The sequence below is a fragment of the Nomascus leucogenys genome, chromosome 1a (genome assembly GCF_006542625.1).
Source record: "Nomascus leucogenys isolate Asia chromosome 1a, Asia_NLE_v1, whole genome shotgun sequence".
NCBI classification, from domain to species: Eukaryota; Metazoa; Chordata; class Mammalia; order Primates; family Hylobatidae; genus Nomascus; species Nomascus leucogenys.
This window is the reverse complement of record NC_044381.1, coordinates 6,406,944-6,432,764: the sequence shown is the minus strand read 5'-3', so window position 1 is coordinate 6,432,764 and position 25,821 is coordinate 6,406,944. Positions and strand designations below refer to the sequence as shown.

General features: G+C 36.5%; 1 protein-coding gene across 6 annotated transcripts in view; it reads right to left on the bottom strand.

Moving 5' to 3' along the window:
- The window catches only part of RIC1 (RIC1 homolog, RAB6A GEF complex partner 1), a 144,688-nt gene that overhangs the window by 49,924 nt on the left and 68,943 nt on the right, over positions 1 to 25,821 (bottom strand). For 3 of the 6 annotated variants that reach the window (XR_004029394.1, XM_003273825.4, XM_030809932.1), the window contains exons 4-6: positions 12,160 to 12,267; positions 7,662 to 7,804; positions 7,236 to 7,372 (exon numbers count right to left, since the gene is read on the bottom strand). Coding sequence is in view for 5 of the 6 variants with exons in the window: in XM_003273825.4 (XP_003273873.2) it covers positions 7,236 to 7,372; positions 7,662 to 7,804; positions 12,160 to 12,267 (388 nt within the window). In the remaining variant the exon portion in view is untranslated. Of the gene's footprint in view, positions 1 to 7,235; positions 7,373 to 7,661; positions 7,805 to 12,159; positions 12,268 to 15,635; positions 16,380 to 25,821 lie in introns of those variants that run through there. The other 3 variants (XM_030809991.1, XM_030810012.1, XM_030809872.1) reach the window with 3 other exon arrangements.

Below are 25,821 nucleotides of genomic sequence, written 5' to 3'. Positions count from 1 at the left end.
CCCTAACTGGGTGACACCTCCCATTAGGGACCAACTGACACCTCATCCAGCCGGGTGCCCCTCTGAGACGAAGCTTCCAGAGGAAGGATCAGGCAGCAACATTTGCCGTTCTGCAATATTTGCGGCTCTGCAGCCTCCACTGGTGATACCCAGGCAAACAGGGTCTGGAGTGGACCTCCAGCAAACTCCAACAGACCTGCAGCTGAGGGTCCTGACTGTTAGAAGGAAAACTAACAAACAGAAAGGACATCCACACCAAAACACCGTTTGTATGTCACCATCATCAAAGACCAAAGGTAGATAAAAACCACAAAGATGGGGAGAAACCAGAGCAGAAAAGCTGAAAATTCTAAAAATCAGAGGGCCTCTTCTCCTCCAAAGGAACACAGCTCCTTGCCAGCAATGGAACAAAGCTAGATGGAGAATGACTTTGATGAGTTGAGAGAAGAAGGCTTCAGACGATCAGTAATAACAAACTTCTCCAAGCTAAAGGAGGATATTCGAACTCATTGCAAAGAAGCAAAAAACCTTGAAAAAAGATTAGACAAATGGCTAACTAGAACAAACAGCGTAGAGAGGACCTGAAATGACATGATGGAGCTGAAAACCATGGCACGAGAACTATGTGATGCATGCACAAGCTTCAGTAGCCGATTTGATCAAATGATTGAAGATCAAACGAATGAAACGAAGAAGAGAAGTTTAGCAAAAAAAGAGCAAAAAGAAATGAACAAAGCCTCCCAGAAAAATGGGACTATGTGAAAAGACCAAATCTACATCTGATTGCTGGACCTGAAAGTGACGGGGAGAATGGAACCAAGTTGGAAAACACTCTGCAGGATATTATCCAGGAGAACTTCCCCAATCTAGCAACGCAGGTCAACATTCAAATTCAGGAAATACAGGGAACACCACAAAGATACTCCTCGAGAAGAGCAACTCCAAGACACATAATTGTCAGATTCACCAAAGTTGAAATGAAGGAAAAAATGTTAAGGGAAGCCAGAGAGAAAGGTCGGGTTACCCACAAAGGGAAGCCCATCAGACTAACAGCGGATCTCTTGGCAGAAACTCTACAAGCCAGAAAAGAGTGGGGGCCAATATTCAACATTCTTAAAGAAAAGAATTTTCAACCCAGAATTTCATATCCAGCCAAACTAAGCTTCATAAATGAAGGAGAAATAAAATCCTTTACAAACAAGCAAATGCTGAGAGATTTTGTCACCACCAGGCTTGCCTTACAAGAGCTCCTGAAGGAAGCACTAAACATGGAAAGGAAGAACTGGCACCAGCCACTGCAAAAACATGCCAAATTGTAAATACCACCGATGCTAGGAATAAACTGCATCAACTAACGTGCAAAATAACCAGCTAACATCATAATGACAGGATCAAATTCACACATAACAGTATTAACCTTAAATGTAAATGGGCTAAATGCTCCAATTAAAAGACACAGACTGGCAAATTGGATAAAGTGTCAAGACCCATCATTGTGCTGTATTCTGGAGACCTATCTCACGTGCAGAGAGACACAAATAGGGTCAAAATAAAGGGATGGAGGAAGATCTACGAAGCAAATGGAAAACAACAAAAAAAGCAGGGGTTGCAATCCTAGTCTCTGATAAAACAGATTTTAAACCAACAAAGATCAAAAGAGACAAAGAAGGCCATTACATAATGGTAAAGGGATCAATTCAACAAGAAGAGCTTACTATCCTAAATATATATGCACCCAGTACAGGAGCACCCAGCCCTTAGAGACCTACAAAGAGACTTAGACTCCCACACAATAATAATGGGAGACTTTAACACCCCACTGTCAACATAAGACAGATCAACGAGACAGAAAGTTAACAAGGGTATCCAGGAATTGAACTCAGCTCTGCACCAAGTGGTCCTAATAGACATCTACAGAACTCTCCACCCCATATCAACAGAATATACATTCTTCTCAGCACCACATTGCACTTATTCCAAAATTGACCGCATAGTTGGAAGCACTCCTCAGCAAATGTAAAAAAACAGAAATTATAACAAACTGTCTCTCAGACCACAGTGCAATCAAACTAGAACTCAGGATTAAGAAACTCACTCAAAACCACTCAACTACATGGAAACTGAACAACCTGCTCCCAAATGACTACTGGGTACATAACGAAATGAAGGCAGAAATAAAGATGTTCTTTGAAACCAACGAGAACAAAGACACGACATACCAGAATCTCTGGGACATATTTAAAGCAGGGTGTAGAGGGAAATTTATAGTATTAAATGCCCATAAGAGAAAGCAGGAAAGATCTAAAATTGACACCCTAACATCACAATTAAAAGAACTAGAGAAGCAAGAGCAAACACGTTCAAAAGCTAGCAGAAGGTAAGAAATAACTAAGATCAGAGCAGAACTGAAGGAAATAGAGACACAAAAAAACCTTTCAAAAAAATCAATGAATCCAGAAGCTGGTTTTTTGAAAAGATCGACAAAATTGATAGACCACTAGCAAGACTAATAAAGAAGTAAAGAGAGAAGAATCAAATAGACACAATAAAAAATGATAAAGGGGATATGACCACCGATCCCACAGAAATACAAACTACCATCAGAGAATACTATAAACACCTATACGCAAATAAACTAGAAAATCTAGAAGAAATGGATAAATTCCTGGACACGTACATCCTCCCAAGACTAAACCAGGAAGAAGTTGAATCCCTGAATAGACCAATAACAGGCTCTGAAATTGAAGCAATAATTAATAGCCTCCCAACCAAAAAAAGTCCAGGACGAGACAGATTCACAGCCAAATTCTACCAGAGGTACAAAGAGGAGCTGGTACCATTCCTTCTGAAACTATTCCAATCAATAGAAAAAGAAGGAATCCTCCCTAACTCATTTTATGAGGCCTGCATCATCCTGATCCAAAGCCTGGCAGAGACAAAACAAAAGAAGAGAATTTTAGACCAATATCCTTGATGAACATTGATACAAAAACCCTCAATAAAATACTGGCAAACTGAATCCAGCAGCACATCAAAAAGCTTATCGACCACTATCAAGTTGGCTTCATCCCTGGGATGCACGGCTGGTTCAACATACGCAAATCAATAAACGTAATCCAGCATATAAACAGAACCAAAGATGAAAACCACGTGATTATCTGAATAGATGCCGAAAAGGCCTCTGACAAAATTCCACAGCTCTTCATGCTAAAAAGTCTCAATAAACTAGGTATTGATGGAACATACCTCAAAATAATAAGAGCTATTTATGACAAACCCATGAATATCATATTGAATGTGCGAAAACTGGAAGCATTCCCTTTGAAAACTGGCACAAGACAGGGATGCCCTCTCTCACCACTCCTATTCAACATAGTGTTGGAAGTTCTGGCCAGGGCAATCAGGCAGGAGAAAGAAATAAAGGGTATTGAATTAGGAAAACAGGAAGTCAAATTGTCCCTGTTTGCAGATGACATGATTGTACATCTAGGAAACTCCATAGTCTCAGCCCAAAATCTCCTTAAGCTGATAGGCAACTTCAGCAAAGTCTCAGGATACAAAATCAATGTGCAAAAAATCACAAGCATTCCTATACACCAATAACAGACAAAGAGCCAAATCATGAGTGAACTCCCATTCACAATTGATTCAAAGAGAATAAAATACCTAGGAATCCAACTTACAAGGGATGTGAAGGACCTCTTCAAGGAGAACTACAAACCACTGCTCAAAGAAATAAAAGAGGACACAAACAAATGGAAGAACATTCCATGCTCATGGGTAGGAAGAATCAACATCGTGAAAATGGCCATACTGCCCAAGGTAATTTATAGATTCAATGCCATCCCCAACAAGCTACCAATGACTTTCTTCACAGAATTGGAAAAAACTACTTTCAAGTTCATATGGAACCAAAAAAGAGCCCGCATTGCCAAGACAATCCTAAGCCAAAAGAACAAAGCTGGAGGCATCACGCTACCTGACTTCAAACTATACTACAAGGCTACAGTAACCAAAACAGCATGGTACTGCTACCAAAACAGAGATATAGACCAATGGAACAGAACAGAGCCCTCAGAAATAATACCACACATCTACAACCATCTGATCTTTGACAAACCTGACAAAAACAAGCAATGGGGAAAGGATTCCCTATTTAATAAATGGTGCTGGGAAAACGGGCTAGCCATATGTAGAAAGCTGAAACTGCATCCCTTCCTTACACCTTATACAAAAATTAATTCAAGATGGATGAAAGACTTAAATGTTAGACCTAAAACCATAAAAACCCTAGAAGAAAACCTAGACAATTCCATTCAGGCCATAGGCATGGGCAGGGACTTCATGACTAAAACACCAAAAGCAATGGCAACAAAAGCCAAAATTGACAAATGGGATCTAATTAAACTAAAGAGCTTCTGCACAGCAAAAGAAACTACCATCAGAGTGAACAGGCAACCTACAGAATGGGAAAAAATTTTTATAATCTACCCATCTGACAAAGGGCTAATATCCAGAATCTACAAAGAACTTAAACAAATTTACAAGAAAAAAAATCAAACAACCCCATCAAAAAGTGGGCAAAGGCTATGAACAGACACTTCTCAAAAGAAGACATTTATGCAGCCAAAAGACATATGAAAAAACGCTCATCATCACTGGCCGTCAAAGAAATGCAAATCAAAACCACAATGAGATACTATCTCACACCAGTTAAAATGGTGATCATTAAAAAGTTAGGAAACAACAGGTCCTGGAGAGGATGTGGAGAAATAGGAACACTTTTACACTGTTGGTGGGACTGTCAACTAGTTCAACCATTGTGGAAGACAGTGTGGCGATTCTTCAAGGATCTAGAACTAGAAATACCATTTGACCCAGCCATCCCATTACTGGGTATATACCCAAAGGATTGTAAATCATGCTGCCATAAGGACACACGCACATGCATGTTTATTGCAGCACTATTCAAATAGCAAAGACTTGGACCCAACCCAAATGTCCATCAATGACAGGCTGGATAAAGAAAATGCGGCACATATACACCATGGATTACTATGCAGCCATAAAAAAGGATGAGTTCATGTCCTTTGTAGGCACATGGATGAAGCTGGAAACCATCATTCTGAGCAAACTATCGCAAGGACCGAAAACCAAACACCGTATGTTCTCACTCACAGGTGGGAATTGAACAATGAGAACATTTGGACACAGGGTAGGGAACATCACACACCAGGGCCTGTCGTGGGGTCGGTGGAGGGGGGAGGGATAGCATTAGGAGATATACCTAATGAAATGACAAGTTAATGGGTGCAGCACACCAACATGGCACATATATACATATGTAACAAACCTGCGTGCTGTGCACATATACCCTAGAACTTAAAAAAAAAAAAAAAAAAGATGCATTTAGAAAGCGATCTCTGATATCACAGTGGGCTTCAGAAAACCAGTGTAAGTTCTTTCTAGTATTAAAGTCAGAAAAGTTTTTATGAAGAATTATTTACATGTGCATGGAGGCTATGAACATGCATGTGGACATGTGATACATACCTACAGACCCACACTTACACTGCATAGGTATGCACACAGACACACACACACACACACACACTCTCTCTCTCTCGTTTTTTGCAAGCTCATTTCTTCTGTAAGCCATCCTTAAGTGATATAGTTCCTCGGGGTAAAAAAAAAAAAACATCTCTTCCTCCATTAAAATGTTTTGTGGTACTGTGGGAAGAAAAAAAAAAAAGATGATGATGAAATGGGCTGGGCACCATGGCTGACGCCTGTAATCCCAGCACATTGGGAGGCTGAGGTGGGTGGATCACCTGAGTTCAGGAGGTCAAGACCAGCCTGACCAACAGGGAGAAACCCCATCTCTACTAAAAATACAAAATTAGCCGGGCGTGGTGGTGCATGCCTGTAATCCCAGCAACTCGGGAGGCTGAGGCAGGAGAATCGCTTGAACCTGAGAGGCGGAGGTTGTGGTGAGCCGAGATCGTGCCATTGCACTCCAGCCTGGACAACAAGAGCAAAATTCCTTCCCCCCACCAAAAAAAAAAAAGCAAAAAAGAAGATGAAATGAACACAACAGCTAATATGTTTGAAAAAGCTGGGAGGATATTTACACAACTGACAGTTTGGGTTGAGTAAGAGATAAGTACACAAAAATTAAGCAAATGTAAAGAACAAGGCAATCATTAATTCCTAGCAGGAGGAAAAATCTGCACTAAAGGAAAAATAATTATAACATACTGACAGAGACAGGAAACGGCCAAGGGTCCCCAGCGAAACCCAACCTTCAAGCCCAAAAAGAGCCTGAAGGCTGAAAGATGGGACTCCTTGTCCCAGATGAAACTGGTGATCCAGAGGGGTAACTGCCCCTGTTTGCCCTTTCCTGAGTGATTCTTTCTGAATAATGCCCACAGGCGCACTAGGAGAATGGGGTTGGGCCACGGGAAGTTCACGCCTTGTTCAGAGGGTAGGACCCTGGGCTCTTCAGCGTGTGTGTGTGTGTGTGTATGTGTGTGTGTGTGTGTGTGTGCTGGGGCTTGGTAATCAATCTGTGAAGTGGGAGCCTGTTAGCAGGACCTCTTCTTTTTTTGCTGAGAGCTTTCTTTTAACAAATTCTGCTCTCCTCACCTTTCAGTATGTCTGCATGCCTAATCTTTCCTGGCTGTGTGACAAGAACATGCTTTTAGCTAAACTAAGGAGCAAAAACGTCTGCATCAGTACTACATGGTTTAGGTACCAATGGGGCTTACATATTGATAAAAATATAAACAGTTAATAGTAACCTAATCAAAATCACAATAACTATAATGGGAACATGAGAAGAATATAAGTATGGTGGAAGCAGGGAAGAGAGAAGTAAATGGTCACTTTCCACAGTAAGAAGTCAATAAACACAGCCTAAAAACTAAAAATTAAAGGAAATATTCAGAGTAATGGAGATTAAAAATCAAAATAACCAGTAAAGGAATAAAAAGTAGTTGCCTCCAAAAGTGGAAAATTAGGCATCAGGAGAGCAGGGAGGAGAACAGGAATCATTATTTTTCTTTAACATGTCCAAGAGAATGTTGTCTACTTATACTATTTATATGTTTGGTTTGATTAAAAAATTAACAACCCTTAAAATCTTATATGAATGATGAAAATAGAGAAGAATTTGGTAACAAAGAATAAAATAAGTACACAATAACAAAAAACCCTTCATAGTAAATAAGTCATACCTCTGCAGTAAATCTACTTGACACTGGTGTAATAAATCCAACTTTACCATCATTAAATACAACAGCAAACCCATCAAGTGTGGCACAGTATTCCATGTCTCTGATATGTACATCTGTGAAGCCCAGGAATGAACCTACTGATGAAAAAAATAAGCACATGAAATAGGATTAAGAATATAATAAATTACTCTCTCACCTTTTGCCAGAAAAACCTGTAAGTTTAAAAGGGTAAAAATAATGACCTAACAACCCTAAACAATTAAACTGTCCTTTCCTACTAAATGCCTCTCTCACCCCGCCTCTCATACTCTCCCCACCTCTCCCCTTGCATAAGTAATTCCAAAGACGTGTTCATCCATAGCAGATATCTAACTAGATATCAAACATTAAACAACTGGTTCAACCTCATGTAGAAAGTACAGCTACCTCTAGATGACTGCAGGTCTACTGAAAAGGGTACTGTGCAAAGATTAATGGCTTTCCTTCCATTTGTCATTCCTTCCCAGTGAATAAGATGAAGAAGTCCATCAGAAGTAGCAACCAGGAGATCTTCCAACACAGACTGCAAACTGTAGGTAGAATCAATTAATTTTTAAGACAGCATACTGGGAAAGCAATGTTTATGAATATTAAAACTGCTTTAGAGAATACTCATGCAAAAATGATCATGAAACCATTTACAAAACATCTCCATTTATCTGCAACTTTATCTATGTATATTTCAATCTAGAATCAGAAATCCTGGAAGAAATGAAAGCCTATGGGCAGCCACAGTCACAAACTTGATAACTGATAAAACTAGTTAAAAACTACAAATATTGAAACAGCAAATTAGAAGATGGAAACAGAAGTGATAGCAGAAAGAAAGAAAAAGAGGTAGAGAAACCATAAAATGAATAGACCCAACTAATAACAGTACGACAATCTAGAGCCATTAAGTGTAGAGGTAACAATGCTCCGGCACTTGTCCAATAAAACTTTGAATAAAGATGGAAATGTTCTATATCTATGCTATCTGTAAACAGTAGCTATGAGCTGTATGTGGTGACTATACACTTGAAATATGGCTAGTGCAATAAAATAACTGAAATTTTATTTACTTTAATGTAAATTTAAATAAATTCATGTGTGACTAGTGGCTACTGTATTGGAGTATAGTTCCAGGCCAATATATATTTCCTAGGTATTAGCAAGTCTCACATTGTTCATTCCTTCTACAAACATTTACTGAGCCTATCCTCTGTGACAGGTGCTATACTCTGTGTTGGATATTCGACGGTGAATAAAATATTCTCCGTCTTCAGAGGACTTCTCAGGCAAGAAATCAAAAATAGTTACATAGCATGATCTCAACACTTATCAATATTTGTGAAGATATTCAGCATTTACTTCTTTAATGGGGAAATAGCCTGTTTTGCTCACCTCTGTATGCACAGCCCCAAGGGCAGTGTTAGGTAAATCTGTCACTAAATATTTGTGCAACGGAGGCAAGAAGAGGGAAAGGGTTAGAGGAAAGATGAACCCATAAATGAGACTGCAAAGGTACTGGCACAAAGAAAAAGACAACCAGGGAAACCAGTAGAAACTGGTATCAAGAAAGCCAAGGAAGTAAGATGAATTTAAGAAAGTGTTCAAAGTATCAAATACTATATAAGGAAAAACAAAAAATGTTATGTGTATGTTATATATACCCTATTAAATACTATTAAATTCCTTTTCATACTTAAGAGCATATTTCAGAAATATTTTAATCCATAATGATGAAAAAATGTCTTTTAGTATTTTAATTCTTAAACTAAACCTTTAATTCTTTGGAAAGTTGACTTCAATTACTCATACTCCAAAGATTTCAGGTAATGTAGAATTTGCTGTTTTGTCCCCAACTATAAAAGTACCGAAAAACATCAGAAACAGATGTTTCTTTACCCAGCTCTATTTCTTGAACTTCACAGCCATTTGTAATCAATTACAATTACCAGTTTTTAGACATTTCACTTTTTAAAGCATTATATATTAATTTCAAATTTATATTTCAGTGATAAATCTATGTGTATCATTTGGTGGGTAGAGTATAAAAAGTTTATGTTTTAGAAATAAAAAAGCTGGTGTCAGTTGTTAAAATACTAATAATTCCATAAAGGTTGGTAAATAGACCTTGCCCCAAGTCACCTAAGTTGTTTGCTACAACTGACTCCCCTCCCTCAGAAAAATCTGGCCAACTGAAGGATTCATTATTGGTGTAGTGGGGCGATGTCAGAACCCTGTTTGATAACTAATAACCCATGTCTTTTCACGCTGTATTGGTTATTAAATTTTTGTTTTTTTTGAGACACAGTCTCTGTTGCCCAGGCTGGAGCGCAGTGGCGCAATCTCAGCTCACTGCAACCTCTGCCTCCCAGGTTCAAGTAATTCTTGTGCCTCAGCCTCCTGAGTAGCTGGGAATACAGGAGTGCCACCACGCCCAGCTAATTTTTTGTATTTTTAGTAGAGACAGGGTTTCACTATGTTGGCTAGGCTGGTCTCAAACTCCTGACCTCATGATCTGTCCTGCCCGCCTTGGCCTCCCAAAGTGCTGGGATTATAGGCATGAGCCACTGTGCCCAGCCTGGTTCTGAAATATTTTTAATATCACAACTGTTAATGAGTACACTTAAAAATTTATGTAAATACACTCTAAGTTATATCCTTAGAGAGCCTCTTCAATCATTGACTTCATTAATTTTATGAGAGCTATGTGGTATCCCAGGTGTGCGTGTGTGTTAAATCTATGTTTAAATTTAGGATCTTGGCTGGGTGTGGTGGCTCAACACCTGTAATCTCAGCACTTTGAGAGGCCAAGGAGGGGAGATCGCCTGAGCTTAGGAGTTTGAGACCAGCCTCAACAACATGGCGAAACCTTGTCTCTACAATAAAGTACAAAAAATTAGCGTGGTGTAGTGACGTGTGCCTGTAGTCCCAGCTACTTGATAGGCTGAGGTGAGATCACTGGAGCCCCGGAGGCTGAGGCTGCAGTGAGCTGTGATCATGCCACTGCAATGAGCTGTGATTGTGCCACTGCACTTCAGCCTGGGTGACAAGGTGAGACCCTGTCGGAGGAGTGGGGAGAGAGGGAGGGGAGGGGAGGGAAGGGGAGGGGAAACTCTTATTAAAATTATGTTTTTACCTTCTAAACATTCTCTATCCTCAATTAACAAAAGTTGGATGCTTAACATTAATCATATTTTTTCTTCAATCAAAAATAAAAGATGAGATAGTACTCTTACCCCATAAGCAACAGCTTAACCATAGCCTTATCTGACTTATATTTGTGGTGACAGGAGGGAAAATAATTGGTTACAAAAATCTAAGTTTCATGTCTTCTCACTCAACTCAAAATCTATAGGAAATTTCAAATTTCCAGCAGTTATGTGTTTCTGGTGCTGATAACTTTGTTCTGAAATGCAATTATTTCACTGGAGTTTTGAGAGAAACCTTACAGATTTCCAACCACTGAAATTCATAGATTAAAACCCAGCACCTGACAGGTTAAACTTCGACAAGATGGCAGAATTTTTTTTTTTTTTTTGGTTCTTTTTCTATTCTATTTCCATGCACCATACAAGGTTTCCCACCAGTTGGAGATAGAAAGCCAAGCCTGTACAGTTTCACCTTTTTTGGTACCTACAGACACTCAGAATTCCTTATATATCAAGTTACTTTCTTGAAAACGATTCCCATGCTGAAATAAATAAAATGTGAAGTGATGAATAACCTTCTGACCAAGGCGATGAGTAACTCTGAACTCAATCTTTCGTAACACTGATTACATTTAAGCAAATAATAATTGTGTTCTTTTCTATGAGAGTAAGATATGAAGGGGATGGAGCAAACAAGGCAAGACAACACCCAGCCACTTGCATAGTTTTATTTAATGTTTCAGCATCATTCTGTACAGTACTCTAACAAGAGAAATGGTGAAATAAACCTTTTCTTAGAACTGTTGAGTCAGAGTGATTTTTTTAAAATTAGCATTACATTCATATAATTCAATACATTTACATAGTTCAATATTAAAAAAGAGTACACAGTAAAAAGCTTTTCCCCCAAACCTGTCCCATAGCTACTCAGTTCTCATCCCCAGTTTCTTATGTATTCTTCTAGAAAAATACATGTTCTCTCTTTTAAACAAGATGGAGATACCTCATCTCCCTTTTAAAAACAAACATTAGCAACACAAGCATTTTGCTTTTTTCACCCAACAACATATTTGGAAAGTTTTTTTTCCATAAAGAATGTCCTCAATGTTTTTACAGCTGCGTATCATTTAAATAAATTTTGTTACATCTACACAATGGAAAAGATATGCAGCTAAACTAAGTGACAACTAAAACATCAATAGTGGAACAACAATTAAAGAAATAAAGCCAAATTGTAGGTAAGATTCCTGATTTTTTCTACCAATGGGTATAAAATAGATTTTTGGTATTCTGGTATTTCTGGCCACTTTGTCATAAAACCTTTATTCATACTTGGATGAAAAAGCATAACTTTCTTCCAAGTGTATATAAACTTCCCAGAAGCTTAAGGCAACTTTGGAAACAAAGGCACTTTCTCTTTTCCTCAACTTGTGTGTTTTCATCAGTATTGTTTTGGGAAATATGGACTGTTATCACTCAATCAAACAATTCTAGACCTTATAAAATATAAATTTCAAAATAAGATTATAGTTGGTATATTCAATTTATGAGCTTTATTGTAATAATTTAAGTATAATGTGCCATCTGTAAAACTTCCCATGTCTTAAAGGGTTAATCAAGCATTTCCAGAACTAAGAAGTTATCTTGAATTAAAAGAAATTAAACTAACTTTCCTGTTGGTCATGGGATTTACGAACTACATTGTCTACTGTCATCACACAATGTCAAATTTAACCAAAGTACTGTACCTCATGATGGGTGCTTGTAAATCCAGTATTTTCCTCATCTCTAAATTTAATGCTGGAGCACACTGTTCTTCCTTGAAATGGGGTGTCCCCTTCATTTGTGGACTTCCTCTAAAAGAAACAGCATAGAGTTAAAGAAAGATACTGAATTTGCCTCCATTCTGTGGCTAATACACATCCATTCAAATAAAGAAAATAAAATCAAACTTACAAATCAGGTATTCATCCTTCAGATTCTCAAATGAAAAACAGACTTAAATTCTATTATAGCAGACATTATCTACTTATCAATTGGAAATAAATGTTTGACCAATGTAATTTGTGTTAGGAGGGTGGGAAGGAGAACAGCAGAGAATCTGAGAAAAAAACCCACTTGAAATAAAAGTGAACCAACTCTAAAGAGAACCAAAAGGCATTTTGTTTAAAATTACTGAGGGCCCTTTCTAAGGTGGGCAACTATGGAAAAAAAAGTATCATTCTATATAGTACCTGTCCCAGTGATCCAAATCGTGCAGCTTCATCTTTACTTACTCCACATCTTATCCTTGATTCCTATTCTTTGGGTATGCATCAGAATTAAGGTGAAATTCAAGGGTGCAATTAGGAGATGTTTCACAAGTTATTTAGTAATAAATAGCAAAATACCTAAAATTTTAAATCCCTGGCATTAAATAGCTGCAGTAGAGTGCTGGGTCAATGCCAACCTAACTGAACTGTCACACACTACCCTTTAAAGGACTACAAGCTGTTTTGTATTCTTTATCTTCACACAGCATAGTAGACCAGTATCTTCTTCAGTGCCTGTGTTGGAATTTAACAGTTATCTGTCTCTCACCGTCAGCTATCACTTGTGGCAACAATTAGCCTGCTGATGTCATCTCTCCCTTTCCAGTCAAGTACAGTCCTATAAATTAATTTGTCAATACTATTAAAATATGCACAAAGAGGCAAACAAGTCCAATAGCTTTCAAAGTTCCTGGCTTTGTGAAATATATTTTGATGCTCATTTTTTTTAGTTTTCTTTCTTGCTTATTGTTGCTTATTTTTTAGTTACAGACTATTTTTCTTATAAAAGTTTTATGGTGATTTATTATCATTCTATTCTGCTACTACTATGAACTGGAGTACTTAATTCCTTCTAAGTCTAAATGTAAACTAGCTAATGTTTAACCATACAGGTTCATGTTCAACTAACATGTCTGATGTAACAGCCTGTAAAAAGGACATGAAAGTAATTAGTTTATAGGAGTCACATTTAAACTGCTGAACACACAGTCTGTGATGATTTACTGAGATGTCTTTATCTGGTTTTAAAGTTAAATTTTATTTTCCAAAGTAATATATACACAGAAGTTAAAATTCAAATAGGGCTAGAAAGCTTAAGACAGAAAACAACACAGAGGTAGACTCCTTTTAGTGGAAACTTAAAAAGACATATGTCTTCTTTTGAGAAGTGTCTGTTCATATCCTTCAGCCCACTTTTTGATGGGGTTGTTTTTTTCTTGTAAATTTGTTTGAGTCTTTTGTAGATGCTGGATATTAATCCTTTGTCAGATGAGTAGATTGCAAAAATTTTCTCCCATTCTGTAGGTTGCCTGTTCATTCTGATGGTAGTTTCTTTTGCTGTGCAGAAGCTCTTTAACAGACACATGAAAAAATGCTCATCATCACTGGCCATCAGAGAAATGCAAATCAAAACCACAATGAGATATCATCTCACACTGGTTAGAATGGCAATCATTAAAAAGTCAGGAATCAACAGGTGCTGGAGAGGATATGAAGAAATAGGAACACTTTTACACTGTTGGTGGGACTGTAAACTAGTTCAACCATTGTGGAAGACAGTGTGGCAATTCCTCAGGGATCTAGAACTAGAAATACCATTTGACCCAGCCATCCCATTACTGGGTATATACCCAAAGGATTATTAATCATGCTGCTATCAAGACACATGCACACGTATGTTTATTGTGGCACTATTCACAATAGCAAAGACTTGGAACCAACCCAAATGTTCAACAATGATAGACTGGATTAAGAAAATGTGGCACATATACACCATGGAAACTATGCAGCCATAAAAAATGATGAGTTCATGCCCTTTGTAGGGACATGGATGAAGGTGGAAACCATCATTCTCAGCAAACTATCGCAAGGACAAAAAACCAAACACTGCATGTTCTCACTCACAGGTGGGAATTGAACAATGAGAACACTTGGACACAGGAAAGGGAACATCACACATCGGGTCCTGTTGTGGGGTGGGGGGGAGGGGGGAGGGATAGTATTAGGAGATATACCTAATGTAAATGACGAGTTAATGGGTGCAGCACACCAACATGGCACATGTATACATATGTAACAAACCTGCACACTGTGCACATGTACCCTAAAACTTAAAAGTATAATAAACTATATATATATATATATAAAGGGAAAACAAACAAAAAAGATATATGTCCTGATTTGAACAGACCAACTCCTAAAATAACAGCTCTGAGTTAAAATGGGAAAACTGAACACAGACTAAGTATTTGATGACATTAATAAACTATTAATTCTGTTGGGTTCCTTAAAATGTCTACCTGTTACAGATAAAACAGAAGCATTTAGGGTTGAATGATTTAGTATATGGAAGTTGCTTTAATATTTAAAACGTATGCATGCATGGGGAGAGGGGGATGCTGACAACTTTTGAATCTGGAAGACAAGTACATTGGGTACATGTCCTTTTAGATTCTCAGGTGTGGCTGTGGAGTTCAATGACATTCCTATTCACAGACTAGCTCTTTTTCCTCTGAAGTACCTAGGATCTTCTTTTTATATATCCGATGGGTTCTGAAATTTCAGAATAATTAATTTTTCTACAAGTATGTAAATGTTTATCATTGCATTGAGCACTTGTTCAATCTACTGATATATTTAGTTGAAACTCTAGGAAATTTACATGTTTTTCCTTAATATAATAATAAGCTTCTCCATTCCCTGTTCTCTCTTTCTACAACTCCCAGTCAGATATTAAACCTCATATTAAACTCTAATTTTCTCTGTTCTCTCTTATTCTTGTTTTTTATTCTATACCCAGGGAAAGTTCCTCAACTGTTTCTTTCAATGCTTTTACTGAATGTGTTTCTACTATTGTACTTTTCATTCTGAGAATTTTCTCATCCACTCCACTTGTTTTCTTAAACCATCCTACTTTGTTTGATTAGCCAAAATCTGTCTAAGGTTGTTAATTATTTCCTCGAGGTGTTTTCATTCCTTCAAGTATCTGTTTACTTTAAGTTCCTTTTTTCTGGTATGTGTTTCTAAGTTACATTGGAAACTTTCCTAAGATGGCTAACAATGTTTAGTCCTTTGTTTTTACTTTAGAGGTTAACAATAAAAAGGTGACTATGTGTCTGCAGGCTGTCAACTGGTGGACTTCAGCAGGGTAGTGGTCAGCCAGCTTTTTTGTTGGGGTCTTCAAATACTAGTACCTGTTGAGCAGTTTTTCTTCAATGGTTCCATTTCTCCAGGAAGGATCCCTCAAACCTGCCTGGGATATCAAAGCGTGAAAGAAGTCTGGAGCCAAGCAGGGTAAGGAGGCACTATGACAACTTTAGCATCCCACTCTTTTGTGAAATATAATACATATTGTTAAACCAGACAGTATATTTCCTGTGAGGTGGGAACATAGGAATCCTTATTCAGAGTTTTCAAGCAATCTCTATGTTGATGGCCCCTGCCTCACTCCTATATTCTGTAGTACTAGTCCTTCTAATCTCTGAGCCTTTCTGAGTTTGCAGGTAAAACAAGGTGCTTTTTACCAGTATCCTGTAGGTTCTTAAGTGCTCAAGTTTGATGGTCTTCCTTAGTTATTTACTCTTTCCCTTCGGATTTTTAGCTCAAGGGTTGGAGATACCTCTAGTTTCGATTAAAGATGGACATTTTATTTCAGCTTTTTTTCTGTTAGTGATTACCAAGAGAAAGAATGGAAACCACATTACCTATCTTAAAACTGGAAACTGTGTTTTTCTTTATATGAATATTCTCATTTATTACAACTAAAGTATTGTAAGAACTTTAAAGCAAATTTAAGTAAATCCTAATTTCTTCATGACTTCCATTATAAAATTAGAGATATATCTGGCAGGAAAGTTTCCATCCTGTCTTCCAAACATACTAAAATAGAGCAAACTTTAAAAAATTACAGTAACAAAAAAATTCTGACTTTCTCATAAAAAATATTATTACTTAGAATTCAACTATAATTTGATAAGGTACAGCATTAGATGATTGGAAGAGAGTCATAGAAGATGAGTCTAGAAGAATAAGTTAAAGCCAGATTATGAGAGCACTGAATGCCAGGAGAATAGGAATAGAGCATTTACTATGTATGAGACAGTGTACAAAACGTTCTATACACATCACCTCAACCGATCATTTGTAATCTTTTGAGAAAGGAATTATCTCCACTTTTTCAGAGAGAAAACTGAAACTTACAAATATTGAGAACTTTGCTCTTGGTCACAAAGCTAAGAAAGTAAGGGAGCTGATAATCAAACTCTAATATTTAAGGCTCTACGCAACTGAAAATTAGAGTTAGAGACTAAGACAGTAACCTCTGTCTGCACATCAAAATAATGGAATGAATGCTAAAGAATGGATTGGGGATGGAGTAGGGAAGGGAACACACACTGTAAATGTTAATGTTTTTCATATCTGGACAGACAGCGGAACTGCAGTTTCCTGCCTTCTTAAAATTGGGTGTGGCCACATGATTTACTTTGGCCTATAAAATATGAGAGGAAGTGATTTGTATCACTTCTGAACAGAAGATTTAAGAGCCAACACTTGGTACGTGTTCTGTTTTTAATTCTCTACTGTGGTAACTTAACCTATGCTGACTAACGTAGTATACAAAATCAAATAACTGACAATCGTTAGATTTTTGTCCTGTAAAACTCAACAAATTAACAGTTTGTGACTATTCAACATGAGTGATTTTATTAACTATGCAATCCGAGAAACAGGGAAAAAGAATGAAAAAAAAAATAGACCCAGTTTAAAGACTTATGGGAACAACCTCATAAATACCAATTCCTGTCTGTATGATGGAAGTCCAAAGGCAAGGAGAGAGAAAAGAGAATATATGAAGAAATCATGGTTACAAACTTTCCAAATCTGCGAAAGCCAAGAGTCTTTCTTCCAAGAAACTCCAAGTAGGATAAATTTTAAAAGATGCACACAGAGACACACTGTTCAAACTCTCAAAAAAACAAAGAGAATCTTGAAAGCAGCAAGAGATGTATGTGACTCTTCACATACAAGAAATCCCAAGTAAGACTGACAGCCAACTTTTCATAGGAAACCATGGAGGCCAGAAAACAGTGGGATGACATATTTCAAGTGCTGAAATATTTAGAAAAATTATCCTTCAAAACCAAAAAAGAAATTAATGAATTTCCAGATAAACAAAAAGTTGAGAGAATTTGTCACAAGTAGACCTGAACTACAAGAAATGCTAAAGGAAGTTCTTTGGCCTGAAAAAACAAGAGGCAATAACTCAAAGCCATGTGAGAAAATAAAGAACACTGATAAAAGTAATTACATAGGTAAATATAAAAGCCAGCAGTATTTTTGTTTCAGATATCTGCCTTTTTTTTCCTATATGACTCAAAAGACAAGTGCATAAAACAGTAATTATACATCTATGTTAACAGTTACACAATGTATAAAGATGTAATTTGTGATAACAACAACATAAAAAGGGAGAGAGGGAGATGTATAGGAACATAGTTTTGAGATATTATTGAAGCTAAGTTGGTATTACTTCAAACTAGGCTGTTGTACATGCAAGATATTAATTTAATCCCCAAGGTAACCATTAATAACTAAAACATGTACAAAAAAGGAAATGAGAAAGGAGTCAAAATGGTACACTGCAAAAAATCAAACCAACAACAACAACAACAAAAAGGCAGTGGTGGAGGAACCCAGGAACAAAAAAGATACAGACATAATAGAAAACAAATAGCAAAATGGCAGAAATCCTTCTTTATCAGTAAGTACTTTAAATGTAAATGGATTAAAAGCATTCATTAAAAGGCAAGCATTGTCAGAATGGATTCAAATAAACCAAATGACTCCACTTATAAGCTGTCTACAAAAGAATTACTTTAGATCCAAGGAAACAAGTTGAAGGGGGAAGGAAGGAAAAATATATTCCATGCGAATAGTAGGGTGGCTGTGGTAAAATCACAAACAAACAAACAAACAAAAAAACAAAAGACTTTAAGAACTATCACAAGAGACAAAGAAGGATTTTTACAATGATAAAACAGTCAATCTAGCAAGAAGATACCACACCTATAAACAGATACAAATATAACATCAGAGCCACAAACTATTAATATATGAAGAAAGAACACACAACTGAAGGGAAAAATAGATATGTAATAATGTTAGAGACTTCAATACCCCACTTTCAATAATGGATAGAACTGAACAGAAAATAAGGAAATAGAGAATTTAAATAACACTATACAAACCACTTAGACCTAAGACACATACTGAATATGCCACCCAACAGCAGAATACATATGATTCTCAAATGCACATGGAACATTCTCCAAGACAGAATGGATATTAAACCACAAAAAAGTCATAATAAATTTTAAAAGACTGAAAGCATATAAAGTATCTTCTCTAACCAAATGGAATATAACTAAAAATCAGTAAAAGAAAAACTAGAAAATTCAAATATGTGGAAATCGAAAATACACTCTAAAACAATCAATGACTCAAAGAAGAACCAAAAGGGAAATTAGGAAATACTCTGAAACTAATGAAAACAAAAATGCAACATTATGGGATACAGTGAACGAAGTCCTCAGAGGGAAATTTATAGCTAAAATGCCTCCGTTAAAAAAAAAAGATTTCAAATCAATAACCTAACTTTATACCTTATGGAACTAGTAAAAGAGCTGGCAGAAGGATGGATGTGATAAAAATTAGAGTGGCTATACATGAAATCGAGAATAGAAAAACAGAGAAAAATCAATTAAAGCAAGAGTTGGTTGTTTGAAAACATCAATACAATTGAAAAACCTAAGGAAAAAGAAGACTATAAGTCTGAAATGAAAATGGGAATATTATTACTGACCATACAAAAAAATAGTATGGGTTATAAGAGAATATCGTAAACAACTGAACGCTAACAAGTTAGATAACCTATGTTAAATGGACAAATTCCTAGAAACACACAAATTTCCCAACTGACTCAAGAGGAAATAAAACATATGAATAGACCTATAAGTAACAAAATTGAGTCAGTTATCAAAAACCTCCCAATAAAGAAGAGCCCAAAACCAGATGGCTTAATTAGTGACTTACACAATATTTAAATAAGAATGAACATTCATCCTTCTCAAGATGTTATTAAAAAAAAAATAGGTAAGAGGAGGGAACACTTTCTAATTCATTCCTTTTTTTTGAGACAGAGTCTTGCTCTGTGGAGTGAAACTGCATGGAAAATAAAAAATTTAATTATTTTCTAACTTTTATTAAGATTATTTGTGACTCCTCTAGTTCAAAGTTATAGGAAGTTTTAAGCGATCTGTTCCAACGATTTTTCCACAAGCTTTGTTTTTAGTGTGCAATTGTGCAGAATGAAGGTGTTTACACAATGCATGTATCATGCTTTGGCAAAAATACCTGCTCATGAAATGGTACAAAGCTTGTTAGACAATTCAAGTATTTTAAAAAGAAACAAAATATATAATTTATTATATATTTATAAGGCATATTTATAAATATACATTAATATACATGAGAATTTAATTTGTAAGATTCCCCTCTAGAAGTGTTGAAATTTGCCAGATTTATAAATAGATTTTTAAGATTTGTAGATGGAATTTAAAAGTTTGAGCTACAGCTATTATTTTGAAGCTTTAATAAATTGAATATTTTTAATCCAAAGTAAACTCTAAATAAATATTCAGATTTTTTACTTTGAAAACACAAAATCACATATGAACAAAAAGAAATGAAACAGCCGAAAACATTACGGGATAGGCAAAAGGGATTAATCCCACTATAATCCCCTCAATAATGTTCTAAATTTCTATCTATTTGAGATTAACTGGGGCTAACAAAAAACAAATTAACAAAATTTATAGAACTAGCTAAAAACTGTCAGTCATTCCCAGGTCAGTATTGGTTAGTTTAATCAAGTGGTCTCCCTACAAGCCATGGCAGAATTTGTGAAGGAAAGAACAGAAATGTCAAGGAAGGAAACTTGGTGGGGTGGGGTGGGGACAGCCCATGGGAACTATGACCCTGAGAGACAAGAAACCAGTAAAAGGAAAAAAAAAAAAAAAAAAAAGTAGGAATTTTTTTCTTAATGCAGTTTCGGATCAATCGTGTGAAAGTTTTCTTAATGTATTCTAAGTTGTGGTTCTTAAAAGCCAAGAGGTTTACACATCACTGGCTATATAAAACTAGTTCTGTAGATAATTTGTCTTATTTACAGATAGACAACTTTCAGATATGCTTTAAAGTTAATCTTGGTAAATCGCCACTAATTTTAATACTGTATATGAAATCCAATAATATAATTTAGTTTCAGAATCAGAGTGAACAGACATCAGAAAGTGTTGTAAATCTCAGATTACTGCAAAAATCTAAGATGTGAAAAATTCAACAATTACATTTTATTTACAAAAATTGATTTACATAGGATTTGTTAAAATCCAATTTATGAAACAGAACAAACCTAGAGACACTAGGTTGCCCTTCCCACTTGTGTGGAATTTGTCTCTCTAGAAAGTTTTATAAAATGTTACTTTTATATTTTATTTATATATGCAATATACAAACAGTTTTTTGGAAAAAAAAAAAGACACTGAAATAAATGTGAGCTATACTTACATTTAAGAAAGATGAATAAAAACATTTACCCACTAATTCCAGTTCAGAATTGCAGGTGGCCAGGGCCCATCCCAGCAGCTTGGGGCCAAACCTGAAGCCCACCTTGGACCTGATGTCATTCCACTGGAGGGCACACTCACACACATACCCCATACTCACTCAGACTGGGGCCATGCAGAAGCTGATTCGCCTAAAGTGTACATCTTTGGGATGCGGGAGGAAACTACAGTACTACACAGACATAGGGAGAATATGAAAATTCCATATTAACAGTGGCCCTGGCCAAGGATCAATTTTTTTCCCTCATCGATGTTATGACGTTATTCAAGGATATGATGTAAGGAGTTTCTCACTATATTAAAGAAGCTATCTTTGTAAATACTTGGAATTTTCAAGTATTGTATAAATGAATACTCTGCCAAAGTTCCCCAGAGGAGTCAAGTCTGTTACTGCTTACATTTGATACATGACTCAATCTGAGACTTAGTTTTGAACAAGTATACCTGTATTTTTTGGCAATCTCTTAAAGTTTTGTCATTCTTCAAATTCTAATTCACTCTAAAACCTCACAGTTAATGAACTAGAATTCCCTTCTTTTCTAAACACATATAAATTGTCTTAAATATGCAATGGACGCAGATTATATTTACATAATTCAAAAGGCAACCTAGACAACAATACCAGTTGCAACTTATTAAGAATCTAATCACTCATTTTTCTCATTTTATAGACACACAGCACAGAAAGCAACTTTAGAAAATGGCTTTTCCAAAGTCTTGGGAAAAAGTAGAATCTGAACTGGAACCTGGGCCTCTCTGATTCCAACTGCCATATTTTTTTCCACATCTCTAAACTGCTGGGTATTTATTTGAGGTATCAATAGCAAGTCTAAGAAAAATATCACAAGAAAGTAGGAAAAATGAAGCTAAGCCAGTTTTGTTTTATTAATGTATTTCACATACATTAACTTTTGTAACTAAAAGTAAAGCCTCCCAGTTTTCTATTCCAATGAATGATAAGGCATTCATGTTAATGAGTGGCCCTTAAAGGGCCATGAAAAAAATAAAATGTTTCTATGGGATGGGTCAACCACTAGTCAAACTTCCCAGGACATTGAGGGGGGAGTAATTTCTCATCAAATTGGTAAAAACCAAAAATCAAACCACAATACCAACAAGTGTAGCATAAAACTACACAGAAGTCTTAAAAGAAAAGAAGACTACTTTTAATGCAAGTCAAGTATGCTTTGAGGGCTAGATCAGGTGATAGAGAAAACTGACTCACAAATTCAACAGCCATTTCTTTGAGCAAATTCTTTTGTGCAGGAGATATCAAATGCTTTAAGGGCCAGCTAAAGAAAAGAATAATGTGGCAAATAACCCAATAGATTTGGGGTGTGGGGGAACAGAAACTTCAAGAACGCAATTAATTATAGTGTTTTTCCTTGCAACATAACTTGCCTAAGTCCTGACTTTTCTCCCAAGAACAGAACTCAAGTCTCCTTATCTACAAAACTTCCCTTGACAAATAATCACTTCACCCTGAAATGCTATTATGACTTTTCAAGATATTTACCTGACAATCTGTTATTTTATACTGCCATTAACTTTAAACAATTATTCATTAGCATCTTCAGCAGCGGTGAACAGTTTTACAGATAGCAGGCATACAACAAATGAGGATGAATCCATTTGAGATGATTCTGAAATGTGCAAGGCTTGATCTAGAAAGTTCTGGCAGTCCTATGTAAATTCCAGGACTAAGAGGCTTTAGTTCTCCAACCATAATTCTGGAAAGGCTCAGAACGATTTCTTTTCCCAAAACTCCAGGCTCCGTATTTCATCATTTGCATTCATCGTTGTTTACTGGAATGCTTACAATAATAAAAAGTATTTCTGGATGAAATGAAATAATGATATCTTGGATGTGCTTAAATATACTCCAGTGGAAAAAGACTGAAAATTGTTCAAACTGACTGATGGACACATAGATGGTCATTTTATTATTCTACTAATAGAGTACCTGGTACCAAACCAGTGCCCAGAAACAAGAGAACTGGACAAAATAGATCAACCAACCATATTTAGAAATGAGACAGCAGGCAGCACAGGAGTGATATCATGAGGGAAGGAAAACAAACACGTTTTCTGGGAGAAGTCACCCTCTAACCTCTTAAGGTTTTGTCCACCATGTAGAGTGAGAGAACCCAAGCATAGTATAGCAGCCTTGTTAAGCTGAGGAGAAAACGATTAAAGTTCAGAGAAGCAGAAGCAGCTATTTGTGAAGTACAGCACCAGTGATGTGGGAGTCACACAGAGAAATGCTCTAGAAACCTGCAGGGGTTTCCCCTGAGTCTTACTGAATACTATGCAAATACATAGTGACACTCCACAAGTACAGGCAAAGAATGACTACTAGGGTTTTTGGCTACCCAGTTCATATAGGACTGGGAGACATTTCAGTTCTGACTAGCCAGAATGGAGAGACCTTGTTAAAGACCCAGGACATTCAGTGGACTTCAGAAGGGCTAAGCTAGCTTAACAGTTAAATCTATCCTAAAAAACATACAAAAAGCCTCAAAAGATCAGTAAGATCTCCAAGCAGCTTAACTGCCACCCAAAACAACCTTCAATACTCCTTAAAGGAAAAGGACAAAAATCAGACAATGGATAATGTAATAAATACAATATCTAACATCCAATCTGAAATTACTAGACATGTGATATGACCCAGCAATTCTATTCCTAGGTATTTACTTACTCAAGAGATACAGGACAACTGGAGAGTGAAATGAGATTAGAATCTAAAAAAGCAAAGTTCACATTTTTTTACTTTTTATCTTTATAGATCTCTCATTGTTAGATTTTTTTAAATAAGAAGGTATTCATGAATTAGTAGTGTAAATTTTTAAAACATACTATGGGAATGCACATGCCAGATCAGTTATTTATTGGGTACACGGGAGGATATAGGAGAGTTGGGGGCAGAAGGTTTATAGAGTACAACAGATGTCTGACCTGAGCTTGAAAACCAAGTCAGATAAATTTCTTACATAAAAAAAGACAGCAGGGGAGTCATACTGAATAGAGCAAATAACAAAGCAACAGAGGCATTAAATAGGAATTGTGGGTTCAATGTGTTCAAGATATGGAGAAAGTAGGTTCTAAATGCCAGGCCACAGAGCTTGCACTTTGTTTTGGAAAAAAAAAAAATTGTTATCAACGCAACTGATAAACTTCATTATGTAGGTGAAAGAGACTAGGGGAAGAGAAATGAGTTAGTGAATAAGCTTTTTTAATAGACGAGGAGGACATGAGGGCCCCTAAAAACACCAATGACAGTAAAATAGAGTTAAATGAATTCCAGAGGCACTGGAAAACTGTAATCAATCAATAAAATTTGATGACTGAAAAAATATGCAAAGTGAAGAAACAATCCAGAGGAAGAAACAAAGAATTAAAGGTTTTCTACCTCATACAATGTACAAAAGATGATGGTAACTGCAATAAAGTTTAGCAAAGCAATAGCATGTTTGGCTTGGTAAGTGAGTGAGGTTTAGACATGAATTTGAAATTAAGAAGACATAATAGGCCGGGTGCAGTGGCTCACGCCTGTAATCCCAGCACTTTGGGAGGCCGAGGCAGGCAGATCACTTGAGGTCAGGAGTTCAAGACCATCCTGGCCAACATGGTGAAACCCTGTCTACTAAAAATACAAAAATTAGCTAGGCGTGGTGGTGCATGCCTGTAGTCCCAGCTACTCAGGATTGAGACGTGAGGATCGCTTGAACCCGGAAGGCAGAGGTTGCAGGGAGCCAAGATCATGCCATTGCACTCCAGCCCAGGTGACAGAGCGAGACTCTGTCTCAAAAAAAAAAAAAAAGATAATAATAATCCAGGAGAAAAATGACAAGACCTAAACTTAACTAGTGTCATTGGGAATTATGGGGAGGGAAAAGAAATGACATACAAAGTAGAATATACTGGACTAGATATAGACTGGCTATTGATGTTAGTGGGCAGGAAGAGTGAATGAACTCAAATACATGGTGGTGCCAGTTACTGGAAGAAAAAAAAAAGGGGGGCGGGCGCTCTTGACTTTCCCAGGATTCAGTTACCTAAAAATCAGACTGTATTCTCATTTTTACAGCTAATAAAAAATTCATCATTTCTTACTAACTATAAATTATTATAGGACCTAAAATTTATTCACGGTATATTCTTATGAATTTTCATACCTGCTAAATCTCACCAATCCAGAATGGTCTTCCTCTGGATATATGTTTTGTTACTTCATCATCTTTGAGATCCTTTTATATGTCATCTTCTCAGTGAAGACACTGACCACTATTTTAAGTCATATTCCACTCTGTATTCCCTTACCCTGCTTTATTTTTCTCCATAGAGTGGATCACCTAACTCATAATGTATTTTACTTATCACTCTCTACTAGAAGAACAACAAGCTCTATCAGCAGGGCTTTTTGTTTTGTTATTTTTTTTCCACTGTTAGATCTCTAGTATCTACAACAGTGCCTAGAGCTGGACAAAATACTTTTTAAATGGATAGACAGATGGATGAAAATAATTTTCAGAAGAGTTTTTTGAAAGAGGTAGTACCCTTTCACCAGACTTTTTATAGAACCAAAAAAAAAAAAAAAAACCCACCAAAAACCAAAACTGCTTATCGTTTACATTATCACACATTGAGACAGCCTCCAGTCTGACAAAAACAATGTGCAGCGCTCTCTGAA